Source organism: Phacochoerus africanus, chromosome X (genome assembly GCF_016906955.1).
Source record: "Phacochoerus africanus isolate WHEZ1 chromosome X, ROS_Pafr_v1, whole genome shotgun sequence".
In the NCBI taxonomy this organism is placed as follows: domain Eukaryota; kingdom Metazoa; phylum Chordata; class Mammalia; order Artiodactyla; family Suidae; genus Phacochoerus; species Phacochoerus africanus.
The window spans coordinates 35,348,206-35,367,358 of record NC_062560.1 but is presented as its reverse complement, the minus strand read 5'-3'; the positions used below and the strand labels follow the sequence as shown (position 1 = coordinate 35,367,358).

Below are 19,153 nucleotides of genomic sequence, written 5' to 3'. Positions count from 1 at the left end.
TCAAATACCTGTTTATTTAATTCCTATAATGTGCCAGCACTGTTTCATACGCTCAAGACCACAGCTACAAACAACACAGAAGAGAAATGTTGCTGTCGCAGAGCTAATGGTTCTGGAGGGAGAGCAATGCTAAACAAATACAATGAATAGACATCAGGTGGTGATTAAGTGTAGGGAAGAAAAATAATTCCCCAAAGGGCGAGAGGTTGCAATTTGAAGTAAGATACCTCCTCGCTGAGAAAGTGCATTTGATGGAGGGTGGTGAGGGAGCTCGGAAACATCCACCTGGAAGAGGAACGGGCAGATGCCAAGGCCCTGAGGCCGGAAACATGCCACGTCTGTGTGTGGAGCCAAAAGGAAGCCACAGCCAAGTGAGTAAGGGGTCATGGGGCATTGCAGATGAGGTCAAGAAGCACCTGCAGCCGGCGCAGAGGTGTGGAGCGGAGCGGGGAGGGATGAGGACTGACAGTGACGTGCCTTGTGGGTGATTCCGAGCACCCTGATGTTTACTGAGGGAGAGAGAAAGCCGTTACAGAGAAGATAGTTTTTAAAGGATCACTTGAGCCTGCTGTTTTCAGAATGACCTATGAGGAGGGGGCCAAGAAATGATATGGATGAGAAGAGTGATGCTGGCTTGCATGTAAAGTGGTAACAAGTCAAGAGGCTGCAAGGTGGCTCTATTCGGAATATATTTTCATCTTAGCACCAACACTGTTGGCAGGTTGGGTGCGGACTGAAAGCGAGAGAAGAGTCAGAGAGGACAACAAGATTTGGGGCTTAGCAAAGGGATGGATGGACAGCATTATTATCACACACTAAGATCGGAAAGGCTGTGGCTGCAGCAGGTTTGGGGGAAAGAGACACAGATGTGTCTATGTTTAGTTTGAGAAGTATATTCAATTCCAAGAAGAGATGGTGAGCAGGCAATTCGTCAGCCAGGTCTGCAGTTCAGGGTAAGCCCCCAGGATGTATATATGGGAGTTATTAGCATTTCAAGCCACATACTAGGAGAGCTCACCCGGGGAGTGCATCTAGACGGACAGAGGCGAGTTTCCAGATATGAGGTGATTGCTGGAAGGAGATGTAAGGTGAAGAGAGTTCTTTTTTTTCCTTCCTAAAAGGCATGTAGGGTAATGAGAATGATTCTATAGAGAGGAAAAGATGATGCTGGAGAGCGCGGAGAATTGCTTGAGCAATTGTTGAAATAGTTTCTTCTATTTGCTTTGAAGTTTACTAAAATGCAGCATATTGTCTCTGCGGGCAGGAAAGGATACAGAAGCACTGACATGCATAACGGCCAGAGGGAAGCAATAAAAACATCTTTCACCTTGAAAGCAATAAAAAGAGGTCAGTAAGAGAGTAAGATATACAATTAACACATAAAAATCAATAGTCCACAAAATACATGTCTGACAATGCATTTGTATCTAGAACACACAGAAAACTCTCAAAACTCAAAAACACAAGAAAACAAAGAATCCAATTAGAAAATAAGCAAAAGGCAGGAAGGGAGATTTCACAGAAGAGAATATGTAAATAGAAAACAAGCATCTAAGATGTTCAACATTAGCAGCCATTTTAGGAAATGGAAATTAAAACCACAATGTGTTATCACTACACAACTATCAGAATGACTAAAATAAAACACCGTTCACACCACCAAGTGCTGGCAAGTACGCAGAGACACTGGATCACTCAAACACTGTCGGTGGTAATTTAAAACAGTAATTTGTACAATGACAGATTAATCGGTCAATGTCCTAAAGAACTACACATGGATTTCCCATACAACAGTCATACTCCTGGGGATTTAATCCAGTAAAATAAAAACTTATGTTCACAGAAAAACCTGTACACAAATATTCATAACAGCTTTATTTGAAATAGCCCCAAAGTGAAACAACCCAGATGTCCCTCAACAGGTGAGTAGTTCAACAAACTGATCCATACCATGGAATACGACTCAGCCATTGAAAAGGTATGTACTACTGACATACCCAACTTGGATGAACATAAGAGCATTATGTTGAGTGTAAACAGCCAATATAGAGAGGTTCCAGGAATTCCCATCATGGCACGGCAGAAACAAATCTGACTAGGAGCCATGAGGTGGTGGGTTCAACCCCTGGCGTCGCTCAGTGGGTTAAGGATCTAGCGTTGCCGTGAGCTGTGGTGTAGCTTGCAGATGCAGCTCGGATCTGGCATTGCTGTGACTGTGGTGTAGGCTGGCAGCTGTAGCTCCGATTGGACCCTTAGCCTGGGAACCTTCATGTGCTGCGAGTGTGGCCCTGAAAAACACACCAAAAAAAAAAAAAAAGAAAATCTCGAAATTGGCTAATTGCATACTGAAGTCAGGTATATGATAAAGGGTACCTAAAATCACTGGGGCAAAGAGGGATTTTATAATAAATGGTGTTTGGACAACTGGATAGCTATGTTAAAAAAATCAGATCCATAATTCATACCATACCCAAGAATAAATTATAACTGAATTGGACACCTAAATGTAAAAACTCAAATACATTAGAAGAAACTGTATGGATTCCTCTATAACGAGGGCATAAGAGGAACGTTTTCTGCTATGATCAAAAATTTGGATTCAAATAAAACCAAGAGCTGGTTCTTTGAAAAGGTAAACAAAATTGACAAACCCCTGGCCAGACTCACTAAAAAGAGGCGAGAAAGAACCCAAATAACCAAAATTATAAATGAAAAAGGAGAAATCACAACAGATACTGCAGAAATACAAAAAACCATAAGAGAATACTATGAACAACTATATGATGACAAGTTTGACAATCTGGAAGAAATGGACCATTTTCTAGAATCTTACAGCCTGCCAAAACTGAATTAAGAAGAAACAGACCAACTGAAGAGACCGATCACTAGAAATGAAATTGAAGAGGTCATAAAAACACTCCCTACAAATAAAAGTCCAGGACCAGATGGCTTCACAGGCAAATTCTATCAAACATATAAAGAGGAATTGATGCCCATCCTCCTGAAACTCTTTCAAAAGGTGGAAGAAGAAGGAATATTCCCAAAGAAATTCTATCACCCTCATTCCAAAACCAGACAGAGATACCACCAAAAAAGAAAACTATCGCCCAATATCATTGATGAATATAGATGCAAAAATTCTCAACAAAATCTTAGCCAACCGAATCCAACAACATTTCAAAAAGATCATACACCATGACCAGGTAGGGTTCATCCCAGGTTCACAAGGATGGTTCAACATATGCAAATCAATCAACATCATACACCACATTAACAAAAAAAAAAAGTCAAAAATCATATGATCATCTCAATAGATGCAGAAAACGCATCTGACAAAGTCCAACATCCATGTATGATCAAGACCCTCGCCAAAGTGGGTAGAGAGGGAACATTCCTGAATATAATCAAAGCCATTTATGAGAAACCCACAGCAAATATAATCCTCAATGGGGAAAAACTGAAAGCCGCCTCACTCAAATCTGGAACAAGACAGGGATGCCCACTCTCACCACTGCTCTTCAATATAGTTTTGGAAGGCCTAGCCACAGCAATTAGACAAACAAAAGAAATAAAAGGCATCCATATGGGAAGAGAAGAGAAATAAAACTGTCACTGTATGCAGATGACATGATACTATACATAGAAAACCCAAAGGACTCAACCCAAAAACTCCTTGAACTGATTAATAAATTCAGCAAAGTAGCAGGATATAAGATTAATATTCAGAAGTCAGTCGCATTTCTGTATACCAGCAATGAAATATTAGAAAAGGAATACAAAAATACAATACCTTTTAAAATTGCACCCTAAAACATCAAATACCTGGGAATACACCTGACCAAGGAGGTAAAGGACTTACATGCTGAGAATATAAAACATTAATCAAGGAAATTAAAGATGTAAAGAAATGGAAAGATATTCCATGCTCCTGGGTTGGAAAAATCAATATTGTAAAAATGGCCATCCTACCCAGAGCAATCTACAGATTCAATGCAATCCCTATCAAATTACCCATGACATTTTTCACAGAACTAGAAGAAACAATCCAAACATTTATATGGAACCACAAAAGACCCAGAATCGCCAAAGCAATCCTGAGAAACAAAAACCAAGCAGGAGGCATAACTCTCCCAGACTTCAAGAAATACTACAAAGCCACAGTCATCAAAACAGTGTGGTACTGGTATCAAAACAGACAGACAGACCAATGGAACAGAATAGAGAACCCGGAAATAAGCCCTGACACCTATGGTCAATTAATCTTTGACAAGGGAGGCAAGAACATAAAATGGGAAAAAGAAAGTCTATTCACCAAGCATTGCTGGGAAACCTGGACAGCTGCATGCAAAGCAATGAAACTAGAACACACCCTCACACCATGCACAAAAATAAACGCAAAATGGCTGAAAGACTTAAATATACGACAGGACACCATCAAACTCCGAGAAGAAAACCACTCTCCGGCAAAACACTCTCTGACATCAACATCATGAATATTTTCTCAGGTCAGTCTCCCAAAGCAATAGAAATTAGAGCAAAAATAAACCCATGGGACCTCATCAAACTGAAAAGCTTTTGCACAGCAAAGGAAACCCAAAAGAAAACAAAAAGACAACTTACACAAGGGGAGAAAATAGTTTCAAATGATGCAACCGACAAGGGCTTAATCTCTAGAATATATAAACAACTTATACAACCCAAGGGCAAAAAAGCCAATCAATCAATGGAAAAATGGGCAAAAGACCTGAATAGACCATTCTCCAAGGAAGATATACAGATGGCCAACAAACACTTGAAAAAATGCTCAACATCGCTGATTATAAGAGAAATGCAAATCAAAATTACCATGAGATACCACCTCACACCAGTCAGAATGGCCATCATTCATAAGTCCACAAATAACAAGTGCTGGAAGGGCTGTGGAGAAAAGGGAACCCTCCTGCCCTGTTGGTGGGAATGTCAACTGGTACAGCCACTATGGAGAATAGTTTGGAGATACCTTAGAAATCTATACATAGAACTTCCATATGACCCCGCAATCCCACTCTTGGGCATCTATCCGGACAAAACTCTTCTTAAAAGAGACACGTGCACCCGCATGTTCATTGCAGCACTATTCACAATAGCCAGGACATGGAAACAACCCAAATGTCCATCCACAGAGGATTGGATTAGGAAGATGTGGTGTATATACACAATAGAATACTACTAAGCCATAAAAAAGCATGACATAATGCCATTTGCAGCAACATGGATGGAACTAGAGAATCTCATCCTGAGTGAAATGAGCCAGAAAGACAAAGACAAATACCATATGATATCACTTATAACTGGAATCTAATATCCAGCACAAATGAACATCTCCACAGAAAAGAAAATCATGGACTTGGAGAAGAGACTTGTGGCTGCCTGATGGGAGGGGGAGGGAGTGGGAGGGATCAGGAGCTTGGGCTTATCAGACACAACTTAGAATAGATTTACAAGGAGATCCTGCTGAATAGCATTGAGAACTTTGTCTAGATACTCATGTTGCAACAGAACAAAGGGTGGGGAAAAAAAATGTAATTGTAATGTATACATGTAAGGATAACTTGATCCCCTTGCTGTACAGTGGGAAAATAAAAAAATATATATATATGTATTAAAAAAAATTGGGATTCAATAAAATATTTTTTTTAATTCATGGCTACAATGAAAATGAAAAAAAGTTGCATGAGAAAAACCCAGAAGCAAAGTCAAAATATAAATGACAACTGCAAGCAAATATCTGAAATGTATCACCAATAAAAGCTAGTATCTCTAATATACTCTTTAAAAATTCAGGAGGAAAAAAACCATAAATCTGATAGAAAAATGGGCAAAAGACACAGACAATTCATAAGACATATATAAACACATGGTAAAATATGCAACTTCACTTATAAGAGAAATGCAAATTGAAACACCACCAAGATATCATGTCACATCCAACAGAATGAAAAGAAATGTGAGAACTTTGAAAACACACTCTTTTGGTCAGACCGTGAGGAAACAAGCACTCTTACATATCTGGTGGGAGTGTAAAATAGTATAGCCCTTATGGAGAGTACTCTGGGAATATCAAATAAGAGTACATAGGCATCAACCCTTGAACAGCAATCCACTTCAAAGAATTGACCTTGAAGATATACTTCGAATAATGCAAAACTACTACAGCATTATCTGTAATTGCTGAGGTATTGGAAATTACTTAGGGCCTAAATACAGTCGACTGGTTGAATAAACTGTGACACAACCTTACAAGGAAGTATGAGACAGCTTTTTAAAAATAGGACAACCTCTGTGAATACATAGAGTGTGACTTCTAGAATGGATGGACAGATGGATGAATATAAATTTTCCCCCTATCATGATATGAGTATTACAATTCCGAAACCATTGTATATGTGTTGTAGGACTGAGCAAATGAGTTAATACACTGATGTTATTGGATGTCAGGGTTCTCACTGTGGAAGAAAATCCACAAAGAACATACGTATCTCATCTACAAATACAGAACAGGGAAAACAAAGAAGAACCCTGGGTGGTATTAGAATTGGGGAATCAGCAGGACCAATCTGCAAGTGCATGCACACAAACACCCACTTATGCGTAGTGTGTGTGTGCGTAATTTTTTTCCTAGCTCTGTCACTGGAAGGCCCAGAAGCAATGATACTGACAGCAATGAGAACACTCTAGATCCCAGATCTTGATTTCTAATTATTATTCCTAAGTAAATGTAACCAAGTCTCCTCAGGGAAACAGCCAATTCCTAGGCTGAGGCAGGCAAAGTACCAGATTATCCTGGAACAGCTTGCTGGGCCAAAAGGTAAAAAAAAAAAAAAAAATGCTCAAAGAATGATAGGGACATGTCAAAGAGACAGAAAAGCTGGTTTGAAGAAACTTCCATTAGTCAAATTTGATCAAAACACTGACAGTAAGAGATTAATACTCACTGAATTAAGTGATCTATGAAAAATGGACAAAGGGGAGGTCCCTGCCCATAGTGGAATGCCAACTGACAGATGTACATAGAATGATGAAATAAGAACTTCCACTATCTATTTAATTAGCATCATATTAAACTATAATGTAATTGATTTAGTGAAGGACTGTCAACAGCAGAGGTTAAAACTAGTGGGTAGAAGTTTGGTGGAGAATAGAGAATTTACATACTTCCAGAGTATCTTCCCACTAAAGTTCTTACCTTTGCTTTAAAGGAGAATGATAAAGCAGAATGAGAAGTCATTAGCTTTATGAAAAACCACAGTAGAATATCTAAAATACGTATTCTTTTGAAAAAACGCAATATCAAAAACTAAAAAACTAAAGTATGAGCCAGTTCTTATTGAAAACTGAATGCTACGAAGCATTATTTATAATATAATCCTATGGTTCTTTTTAAAAATTATCTGTGTACTAAACATAGGCCAGAAAAATAAATACCAAAATTATCAGATAGAGCTAAACATTCAAGTGATTTTAATCATTTTGTTTTACTACATTTTCACAATTTTTCTACAATGAATATGCATTAATTTTGTAAGAAAAAACATGTAAGAAAAGAAAAAAACAAGGAGTAGCAGATACATAACCAAAAAGCTGTTAAGAAGTTAAAAAAATGGAGTTCCTGTCATGGCTCAGCAGTTATTGGAAACCGACCAGTATCCATGAGGATGCAGGTTTGATCCCTGGCCTTGCTCAGTGGGTTAAGGATCCGTCATTGCCATGAGCTGTGATGTAGGTTGCAGATGTGGCTCGGATCCCATGTTGCTGTGGCACAGGCTGGTGGCCACAGCTCCAATTAGACCCCTAGTCTGAACCTCCATATGCCACAGGTACGGCCCTAAAAAGACAAAAGGAAAAAAAAGAAAAAAAAAAGATATTAAAAAGCTAACAGTACTTTTTGATAGCATGACGGAATCAGGATAATGTATTCTTTTCCTTGTTTTTAATTGTTTTTTTTTTTTTTTTTGAGAAAAAAGAATGAATATATGTATGTGTGACTGGGTCACCTTGCTATACAGTAGAAAATTGACAACACACTGTGAACCAGCTATAATGGAAAAAAATAAAAATCATTTTTAAAAAAGGGGAAAAAAACATGATGCTCATCGTTCATCCCTTTATAAACTGATTTGGCCTTTGCTGCGCACACTAGAATCTAGTAACATCGCCTCTCCAATCATCGCTCCTCGAACTCCTTCTTTGTGCCTCCTGGATCCTTCTATACCTAACAAGAGAACAAGTCCCCTTTCTTAAAACTTCTGCACCCGCTGCTCCTGAGACGATGTGATGTCCCTTTGTCAGCACATCTGACATCACTGTTTCGCATGTTGTGTTATTTTCATGACTGGTGCACAGGAACGGACCTTTCTAAATGGCCACCTCTCATCATTTGCAAGGGTGGACCAGTTCCATAGACTCTGCACCACCACCCTGTGCTTTCCCATCTCAGTTCACCTTGGACGGCATGCGGTCCAGAGTCAAGAGAGGTGAGGAGGCATCTTCTCCGAGCAGAGGGGAGTTCTGATAGGTCTTTTCTGTCGTAGAGGTGAAAGGTTTTAGAACAGTGTCACTTTCTATTAGCCTCCTCTGCCTTTGCTCCCTGATCAAGCAGGGTCAGGGGATGGCAGGATCTAAAACGTTCCCCAACAAGGTCTCGTGCGAAACGAATGCCTCCCCCTTGCTCAGAAGCTCCATCTCAGCTCGGCAGGGTCCTATGGAAACGTGCCCTCAAAGACAGACCAGCCCCCGGAGAAGCCAACCAAGCTCTCGCACGGTATTTTCAGTTAGAGGCCATGTTCAGAAACCCACCAGGGAGAAGTTTTTGACCGACAGCAAAGCACACCATTTGAGAACGCGGGCCTCAAATACGTTTAACAAAGGGGCCGAATCCGAACCTTTTAAAAAGATGGCCGACATACTTACAGTTTTTTCATCATTTTCAAAAGCTTCTCTCGCTTCTTCAAATGTGCAGACTTCTTCTTTGCACTCACGCTCAATGTTGCCCTGTCTTATTTCCTCAAAAAATCCATTAGCTCTTGGGTAGCGTTTTAATACTGAATTGGCTTTTTCTCCTGTGAGGAAAACTAAAAAGAGATACAATAATAAGCACAACATTGTAATCTTAGAAACATGTGGAAAGTCGAGACACAGGGTGAAATCGGCTCCCTGCTCTTTGGAAAGCACAGCCAACACCCTACACCTCTCTCTGCGGGTCAGCAAGGAGGTAACATCAGCTCTGAACCAGCCAGTCTGCTGCCTTCCTCCTCGTGTGAGTATGTCCTTTCAGTGGCAGCTGCCCTGGGCAGGGACAGGGACCTGATCCACTAGGCTGCGTCCAGACTTCAGCACCTTCCTGCCAACCATGGGTGTTTAAATATAGTCATAATAATACCACTGCTTATCCTCAGGACGGTAAGAGGAGGCCCTCGGGCCTTCTGCTCCTGAACAGCGGTAGCCGATCAAAATCCAGTCTCGGGACTCTTCGTCTTCGTCCCCCTAACGAAAAATAAATGAAACTCCAAGTGACCTAAGATAACCCAGATAAACCCAGAGACCCCTAGTTGCAGGCAAAGGCCATGCTGTGTAGTTATACTGTTGGCCACGGGGGAAGTCCGGCTGTATGAAAACAAGAGGTGACAAAACCGTTTTGAGAGGCTAAGATAAATGGGGCCATATCCACATCAAGGAAGAACTAACAGTTTTGTTCCTAAAAGTGCTTAAGTAATATATAGTGTGATGCTTTAACGTACTGAACCCCATTCGATTCTCTTTCAGCAAAAGTTCTTCTGCCTGACCTCTAGTGATACTGCATACAACAGATATGTCAATGAAGTCTAAGACATCCTTGGCTTTTGCAACAGTTTTGGTGAAAATACACCAAATAATCAATAATAATATTTTAAGCTTTTAAGAGGGGAAAAAAAATCTAAATTCTCCTAAGAGAAAATCTTATAGGCTATCTCCATGGAAAAAGAGGTCAAGGAAAGCAGTTAACTCTTGAAACCAGAAAGCAGGCTAATTCAGAACGTTAATTTTCAGAAGGACACAGCTCTGTGAATCCCAGCTTAATCAAATTACCAAGAGCATTTCACACACACCTTCTGTGTATTTCTTGTCCTGGAAGGCAACATGATACAATACTGAGAACTCGAGAGGCAATAAATAGGCAAGTAGATTTTTATCTCACTTGCCAAGTGTGGTCAATTAGAAGATACCACCTGGAGAAAGAATCCGATGAGGAGGAAAGATACTGTTACAGAGTAGTTATGTCTGCCGTATATGAGGGAACACGAAATTGTGGCAGAGTATTTGTCAGGCCTCATCAAAGTCGTTAGGAAATCTAATGGGTGATATCAGAATGAGTATTTTTTTTTTCCCAGTGTAGAAACAAAATAAAGGGGAAGGTAGTAGCTTGGACCTACAGAACAAAATTTGACTATTTCTTCCTAAAACACTGGGCAATTTCTGTGATGTAGGGGCTGTGGTGTTTGGACTTCTAAAACTAAAGCAGTGAGTTTGAAATGAAAGTTTTTTACTTCCCTCTACCTCCTTCCCATCAAAACATGCGAGCTATTCCACAGTTGTCCAGAATCATGTGTATGCCCTCATCAGAGATTACACAATGTGACAAGTAATACAGAATGTAAATTTACTCTGAGAACACAACACTGAGGTGTTATTCAAACAAACTCTTTTCTCATTCAAGAAAAAGCTAAACTGTTTTCTTTAGATTCAGTTAGGAAACACTCTTACTAAAGAAAATATTTAAACTTTAAGGCCAGTGAACTCACAGACAAGCACAAAAGAAGTAATTAATTCAAAACTATAACTACTTTTTCATTTACCCATGTCTTCTCTTCAAAAGAATAAAAATAAATGAAATAATACGGCATCTCAAGTAACTGCCTTAAACCAAAACATGTAATCATGTAATATATTTTTTAATGTGTTGCAAGATATTAAAACCGATATTTTAATGGGAAAATTTTTTTATCCAGGAGAAATCATGTGCATCATACATTTGCTGAAAAACAGCAGATGATAAGGCCTGAAAATTACCAGTTCACATGAAAAATCTGTACTCCAATGATCTAATCAGTTTTCTCAACCTGGGTGTGATTCATTGAAAGAGCCATTATTTAAAGATGCAGATGTTTACATTTTTCTTTTCAGTGAGCAAAATTCTTTCTTTGGGACAGATTTGCTGAAGACAGACTACCTACAGTGAGATCATGACAAATCACAAGGATGAGGCGGAGACAGCCTTTGCCCTCAAGAGAGAATGAAGATAAAAGAGAGACACAAACAGTTCTGACATGAGACAAAACAAGGTAGATACCCTTGGAGGTCAGAAGGCAGGCATATTTCTACTGGTTAGGTGTGTTTGGATGGGATGGGGACCTGGAAAAGGGCTCGTGAAAAGTGTATTTGGGCTGGCTTTTTAAAAACTGACAGGAGAAAGGGAAAAAAAAAAAAAAAAAAAGGAGTTGTCGTGGTGCAGCAGAAACAAATCCAACTAGGAACCATGAGGTTGCGGGTTCGATCCCTGGCCTTGCTCAGTGGGTTAAGGATCTGGCATTGCTGTGCGCTGTGGTGTAGGTTGCAGATTCCGCGTTGCTGTGGCACAGGTGTAGCTCTGATTCGACCCCTAGCCTGGGAATGTCCATGTGCCACGGGCATGGCCCTAAAAATAAAAAATAAATACATAAAAACTGATAGGATTGGGACATGCAAAGATGGTGAGGAAAGACATCCTAGGAAAACAAAACAGTGAGTGAGGGCCTAGAATTGAATAAACCAAAGGCCATAAAAGAGGAATAATAAGCTGGTCAGTAGGGCAAGCCAACAAGTATCTGGCTATGCCCTACTCCCAGAACTGTAGGTGTCTAGCTACTCTACCTATACGTAACTATTAGAGGAAATCAATGGACACACACACACACACACACACACACACAAAAGGATTTTACAAATTTCAAAAGATAGTTTCTCTTGTGAAAAGTATTCAAGTGCTATCTCAATTAGAGGCATGGTTCATGACTTGCCAGCTTGTAGTCATTCCAATTTCAAGTTTCTCCCATTCTGCCTTACCCTTTATTCCACAATTATTAAAACCTGTCCTGTACCAAGTTCTTTACTAGCTGTCTTGAAAGACAGAGGTTGGATCAAAATATTAGTAGTACATGGGCCCTTTCCTCAAGAAGCTCATAGTCTTAAGGGGGAACGAGATAGGCATACCAAAAATTATAAAATAGTTAATTGCTATAATTGAAATATACAGTGGAGTTCCCATTGCGGCTCAGCAGTATCCATAAGAATGCAGGTTCAATCCCTAACCTGGCTCAGTAGGTTAAGGATCCAGCATTGCCATGAGCTGTGGTGTAGGTCGCAGATGTGGCTTAGATCTGGCGTGGCTGTGGTGTAGGCCAGAAACTGCAGCTCCAATGCAGCCCCTAGCCTGGAAACTTCCATATGCCACACATGCAATAATAGCATTATGTCTTAAAAACCAATGTACATATCTTAATTAAAAATACTTTATTGCTAACTATCACCCAACAAAACAGGGTTTTTATAAACCTTCAATTTGTAAAAACCACAATATTTGCAAAGTGCAATAAAAGGAAGTAGCTTGTACTATCTTTTCCAATGGCGAACAAGCTGTCATAATATAAATACCTATGATGCTGTTTGGACCTAATTACTTAATAAATGGAACTACTAGGCATTTCCTTTGGCTCAGGGTTGCTATGAAAAAAAAAAATCACTGCAACAACTAAGGGGACCTTAAACTCAGAAAGTTTGGGAACCTGTGACCTAGGGAGTTTGGGATTGGCATACGCACACTACTGGATATGGAATGGATGGCTGAGGGGACCTGCTGTATAGCACAGGGAACTCTACTCGGTATCCTGTGATAACCTATGCGGGAAAAGAATCTGAAAAAAACACATAGAATGTCTCTCTATGTATAACTGAGTCCCCGTGTTGTATAGCGAAAGTCATCACAACATTGTGAATTAACTATACTTCCACGAAATTTAAAAAATTAAAAAAAAAAAAACCAAAACAACTAAGGGCACCTTAAACTCAGAAAGTTTGGGAGCCTCTGATCTAGAGGTTCTAGAAACTGACGGAGTCCTGCCATTGCTCTCCCTAGTCCATCTGGCATGCCAAGCTTTAACAGGCTGGGAAGTGCCTTCTCTGAGGAAGGAAACTGAGATCCCTTTTGAACGTTGAAGGTTAGTGAAACCTGTTAAATGGATTATTGTGACCCTGCTAAGAGCTGGCAGGTAAAGAACACAGTGTAGTTCCCTATCCCATCCTGTCACAGCGCTCAGCTGGAGGTTACCCGAAGGTCTTCCTCGATTCACCAGTCCGGTTCTGTGAGCTTGCCTGAGGAAGAGGACAGGGAGAGGCAAACTGAAGCAACAAGGTCACTAGACAGCCGAAACACTGCATTATGCAGCGAGCACAGGTGAGTGAAAGGCTGGGTAGAAAAGTGCCCTCCTTGGAGTCCCACTGCAGCACAGTGGGTTAAGAACTCAATTGCAGTGGATTGGGTGGTTGCAGAGATGCAGGTTTGATCCCCGGCCCAAGAACTTCCTATGCCACAGGTGTCTCCACTCAAAAAAAAAAAAAAGTGCCCTTCTCTTTTCCCAGTGCTTCTGATAATTACTACCAGTCCAGCTACAGCAACCTATGCCTCCTGTTACTGAAATGACTCCTCTACTGTCCTTGGAACTGTTCTGGGTACTGGAAAGCCCAGTTTGGGTGCCATGGTTCTGATGCAAGACTGTATGCCAGCAACAGGAGCCAGAACATCAAAAGCAAGAGAGAAGAGGGACTTTCTACAAATGCACTTACGCATTCCATTATCTTCCTTCGGTGCAGGAGTCAGGGCGTACTCCTCTAGACCTAAGGTACAAGGCTAGGGTTCTTGAATTTCCTGTGGGAACTGGGATGGTCAGAGAAGAAAGACATTCTTTTTTTTTTTTTGTCTTTTTAGGGCTATACCCTCGGCATATGGAAGTTCCCAGGCTAGGGGTCCAATCGGAGCTGTAGTCACTGGCCGACACCACAGCAACAGCAACGAGGGATCCCAGCCCCTTCTGCAGCCCACACCACAGCTTAGGGCAATGCCAGATCTTTAACGCACTGAGCGAAGCCAGGGATCAAGCTTGCATCTTCATGAATGCTATTTAGATTCGTTTCCGCTGAGTCACAACAGAAACTCCATGAAAGACATTCTTATATCTGGAGGGGCTGTGGTTGTTTGAATAATAAATGTGATCTCCTTGGTTTCCTAAGCTTGTTAAGTGGTACCCATCAGTTACACATTTAGAGAGTAAGAAAAAAAGTTGTTAAAGCAAACAGCTACATAAAGAAAGCAAAACCCCTAAGCTTCCCTTCCTCATCTATAAAACTGGAATAACAGCACCAACCTCAGAGTCATAAATGAGGTAATGGACATAAAGTGCTTTGCTCAGAGCCTGGCAAAGAATGGAGCTCAATAAACAATAGTATGACTTATTGTCACTGTGATGGTGGCAGCTATTCCACGAAAGGAAAAACAAGAGATTTACAAGATGATAAAAATTACACTTAGAAAATAAATAATAAATGATCAACGAGAGCATTAACTTGCAGTGAGAATGCATGTTTAACTCGAAGGATGCCTGGCACTTTGGTCTCCTTGGTCAAGTTTGGGTTGAAATGTACTAGCTTTATAAAGTGTTGGTTAAAGTCTGAAACATCCGTGGAGGCACTTTGAACCAGCTTATCTACACTGTTTATTAAAAATGTATAGACCGATGATGTGCATTGATGGTATGTAGCCTACTTGCAGCTACTTGACCACTGGGTATCAAAGATTCTTAGAAAACTTGTACCTTGGCTCCCCTGAGACCTATCTTGATGGGGCACAATTAGAAGACAAAAAGCCTGTCCTATGTGACTAAAAATGGCCTTAGGAGCCATCTTTCTCCTGCTGCACCATACCTGTAGCCATTATTAAAGGCTTATGAGAGTCTCATGGGTCCTTTCAATTACCTAATATCGAGTAGTGGTACAATATACTTCGAAGATTCATAAATCTCTTGAGGCTATCATGAAATTTAAAATTTTCAGAGATTCTTCAGAATGTAAATTAAGGACTATTTCTGGTACTTATTTAGAAGGACTGATTTTCTAAGAAACTTGTAAGGAAGCATATACCATTTGCTTATTTTTATTAACTCCAATTTTGGTCAAATGTATGTATGCTGATAGCCTATCGTCATTAGAATTTTAACAATGGATCACAAAGAAGCTTTTAAGAAGAACAGATTAAGAAATGAAAATTATATACATGATCTATATGGTTAGAGAATCATGAATGAGTAGCTGTAACAAAATACACTAAATTATTTTCTATTGATATTTGAGTTATTTGATAGTTCAGGTGGCTATACAATATTTTACATAATCATTATGGATATTAAGGGCAGTAAGGCATTATTTATGTGTAAGTCACTCCAATAAATCAATTCTCATAAAGTTAGAAACAAAAGATGACCAAGGTCATGCATTAGAACTTATGTTTTACCTACAGCGGAGTCCCAGCTCCCTTAGACTAATCAAGGATCGATATGCAACCCTCATCCAGGAGCCTGGCTATAAGACCTGAAAGCCTCACTGTGCATTAAAGCTGAGAAGGAGAAGGGACTAGGGGTGGGCTGAACTAGATCAACACACTGACAGCAACAAGAAGTGAAAGCTGATGAGTCTGAAGACAAGGGAAAAGAAAGACAGCAGGCCCTGTGAGGTTATTTAGAGTAGGTTCTAACCCCACTCATACTAACAGCTTCCAAAGCTACAGACGTCAATGATTACGTTTATAATGGTGAACCTAAGTCACCAAGAAAGGACCATATGATATTCAGGATATTGTTTAGGAAGGCGGTAGTTATACGACCTATGCTAGAACCATTTCCATAAAAATAGGTTAAGTTTTTTAAACAAATTTAAAAGGTGGGCATCAACCATCTGCAAATTGTATTTATTCACATGGAAAGTTAGTTCCCAGACAGTCTTGTATAAATGGTGGTGTGCCACAGACTGAAACTATGAGTCCATATGCTAACCAGGAAGATGGTTTTCTTTTCTGAATAAATCTGATACCTTGTTTAGTTGTAAATTTCTCATAAAAGACTACAGAAGATGCTAAGCTGTCCACTTATTTGAGCCTTCTGCTTGCTATATGAAAACTGCCTTCTGAGACTTTCTTGATGAAGTCTAAGAAAGCCAATATCCATTCCCCACTTTCACCAACTGCAGGCAAAGAGGGAAGTATGGGATGGTGAAAAGGTCATGAATTTGCAGTCAGGTATAAGCATTCCTGCCCAGCTCTGGCACTAAACTGGCTGCATGCTTCTGCATTTGTTGCTTGACTTCTCTGGGCTCCTCTCCTAATCCTTGAACCTAAGGTGACATATGTACATGATTTCCTAGGTCCTTTCTGTTATAACTGTGAAATTATGTGTTTATAATTGGAAAGATTTTTGTTAAGTGGGAGTAGTCTATCATATCCAAATTCTTGGGGGATATGAACACACTATTTTTCAGCCAAGTGACCACGATCTCCCAAACCAACAATAAAAACAAACGAGAAGAAAAATCAATAAGATATCCTCCCCACCCAATCCTGTGCTCAGATTTATATACTATAAAAGAAAATCTTATGAAGTCACCCTCTTAATTCCTTGTTTTCTTGCTTGTAAGCTATTTTGATACTATCATTTACGCAGTTGTGTGTGCATATAATGCCTTCAAGGTTATCTTCTGCTAAAAATAGGTAATAGGCATTTCTTATTACAGGCTGATGGACATAACTTTCCCTAGAAAAACAAGGTCTCACTAGAATTCTAAAGTGAGCTTTCACTTTCTAAAAAACCAAAATTATGCAAAATAAAATGATGCTCTTTGAATCATCTTCCTATTGCTCAGGGAGGTGGAAAAAAACAAATGATTTCTCAGAGTTCTCATTGTGGCTCAACAGTAATGAACCCGACTAGTATCCATGAGGACACAGGTTTGATCCTTGGCCTTGCTCAGTGGGTTAAGAACCCAGCGTTGCCGTGAGCTGTGGTGTAGGCCAGCAGCTACAACTCCGATTCGACCCCTAGCCTGGGAACTTCCATAGGCCGTGGGTGCAGCCCTAAAGACCAAAAAAAAAAAAAAAAAAAAGATTATTTCCCAATTGTATTTCGCCACTGTAACCTATTTATGAAAATGAAAGGCTAATTTTTTTCATAGCAGGTAGGTTTATAATTCCCAATGTGTTGCACAGTGGTGCTCATGTGCCCAAGCAGCTTGTCTCAAAGTTGGAGCATAATTAGAATGGCACATAATATATATTCTCACAGGAAGTAGGAAAGTGAAACCTATTTAAGGACTGAGATATTTAAAAAATAATTTGAAGATAAAGGATTGAGCTAGTGAGTGCGGAGAGTCTGGGTTGAGAAAAGAAACAACGGTTATTAATATCTTTAATATCCTGAACCTGCTTCTTTAGGACAATGTAGTGGTTATCATCACTGTTCCGAGACGTTAAGCAAAAGCTATCTTTGTGCTACCAGAGGTATGCAATGAAATGTCAGATGCTAACAGGCAGGTTTCAGCGAATAAGCATGGAGAAAAAGCCAGAAATGGATTTCTATAAGAGAGAAGACCAAAGAGGTAATGTATGCCTATAAAGTCAATATTCTTTAAAAACAAAACAACTGTGCCCCCCCCCCCCCCAGAGTGCATCTTACTAACTCTACATGGTTTTTGAAAAGCCAAATTTTACATCATATATTCAGATGTCTCTTGGCCAACGAGTTTATGCTTTGTAAGGAATAATGAGCTACAGAGACATGCCCTAATAGATTCTCCACAATGGAAGGTAAAAGGCCAAATTTTCCTTGAAGGAGTCTTATAATGTATAACTCCTTATCAAAAGGACTTCTTCATGAAATGGTAGATGACAGCACTCAAGTTAATAGCAACTACAAGAATTGATTGATTGGTTTTGAAATGATTTTTATGTTTTCCATTATAGTTGGTTTACAGTGTCCTGTCGATTTCTACCGCACAGCAAAGTGACCCAGTCATACATATATATATTTATATATACATTCTTTTTCCCACATTATCCTCCATCATGGTCCATCATAAATGACTAGATATAGTTCCCTGTGCTCAACAGCAGGATCTCATTGCTTCTCCACTCCAAATGCATTAGTTTTCATCTATCAACACAAGAATTGATTTAAATGCACAGTACTCTAACATATGGTATTTATGAACTAGGGGCAGTGCCTTACCCACAGAACATGGAATTAGAAAGTGGTCTAATTGGCACAAAATTAAGCACATAATCAGGTAGAATCACCAATACAAGGGAATTCCAGAGATGGGTATTTCTCCTGTCACTAGTGCCTCAACTATTATCAAAGAGAATATTATTAATTTTAGAGTTTATAGCTATTACAACCATAAAGCTTTGCTTTTAATTTATGGATCTTATTCATGCTAAATATTGTTCTGTCTCATGTGGAAGAACATGGCAACAACTATAACTAATAATCACCATTTAATGGGGGAAAAGGCATGCATCAGAGAGACTCAGCAAATACGAACTATAGTTTTTTTTTTTTTTTAGTGCCGCACCTGTGGCATATGGAAGTTTCCAGGCTAGGGTTCGAATCAGAACTGCAGCTGCCAGGCTATGCCACAGCCATGGCAACACCAGATCCAAGCCGTATCTGCGACCTAAGCCACAGCTTAGGCCAGCGCCAGATCCTTAACCCACTGAGCGAGGCCAGGGATCGAACCCGCAACCTCATGGATACTAGTCGGGTTCTTAACCCACTGAGCCACAATGGGGACTCCTGAACTATAATTTTAAATACATAACTCTATGTTATAGTGAATGGTTTACAACCTGTCAACATATACAGGATGGTATTATCTGTGTGATAGTCAACTTTAATCTAGATGCTAGGAGTGGATACTTGTACTAATAGAACACATACGACATTTAATCAAAAAGCCACATTGCAGAGGTGGTTGCTCACCTAGCATTCAAAGATAGTATTCAGCT

The 19,153-nt window shown here is 39.8% G+C and overlaps 1 protein-coding gene across 3 annotated transcripts in view; it reads right to left on the bottom strand.

Annotated features, from left to right (window-relative positions):
• LOC125118273 (transmembrane gamma-carboxyglutamic acid protein 1) overlaps window positions 1-19,153 on the bottom strand; it is a 137,151-nt gene that overhangs the window by 49,940 nt on the left and 68,058 nt on the right. For all 3 annotated transcript variants that reach the window (XM_047764551.1, XM_047764550.1, XM_047764552.1), the window contains exon 3: window positions 8,950-9,110. In XM_047764551.1, the coding sequence (XP_047620507.1) occupies window positions 8,950-9,110 (161 nt within the window). The remainder of the gene's footprint in view (window positions 1-8,949; window positions 9,111-19,153) is intronic.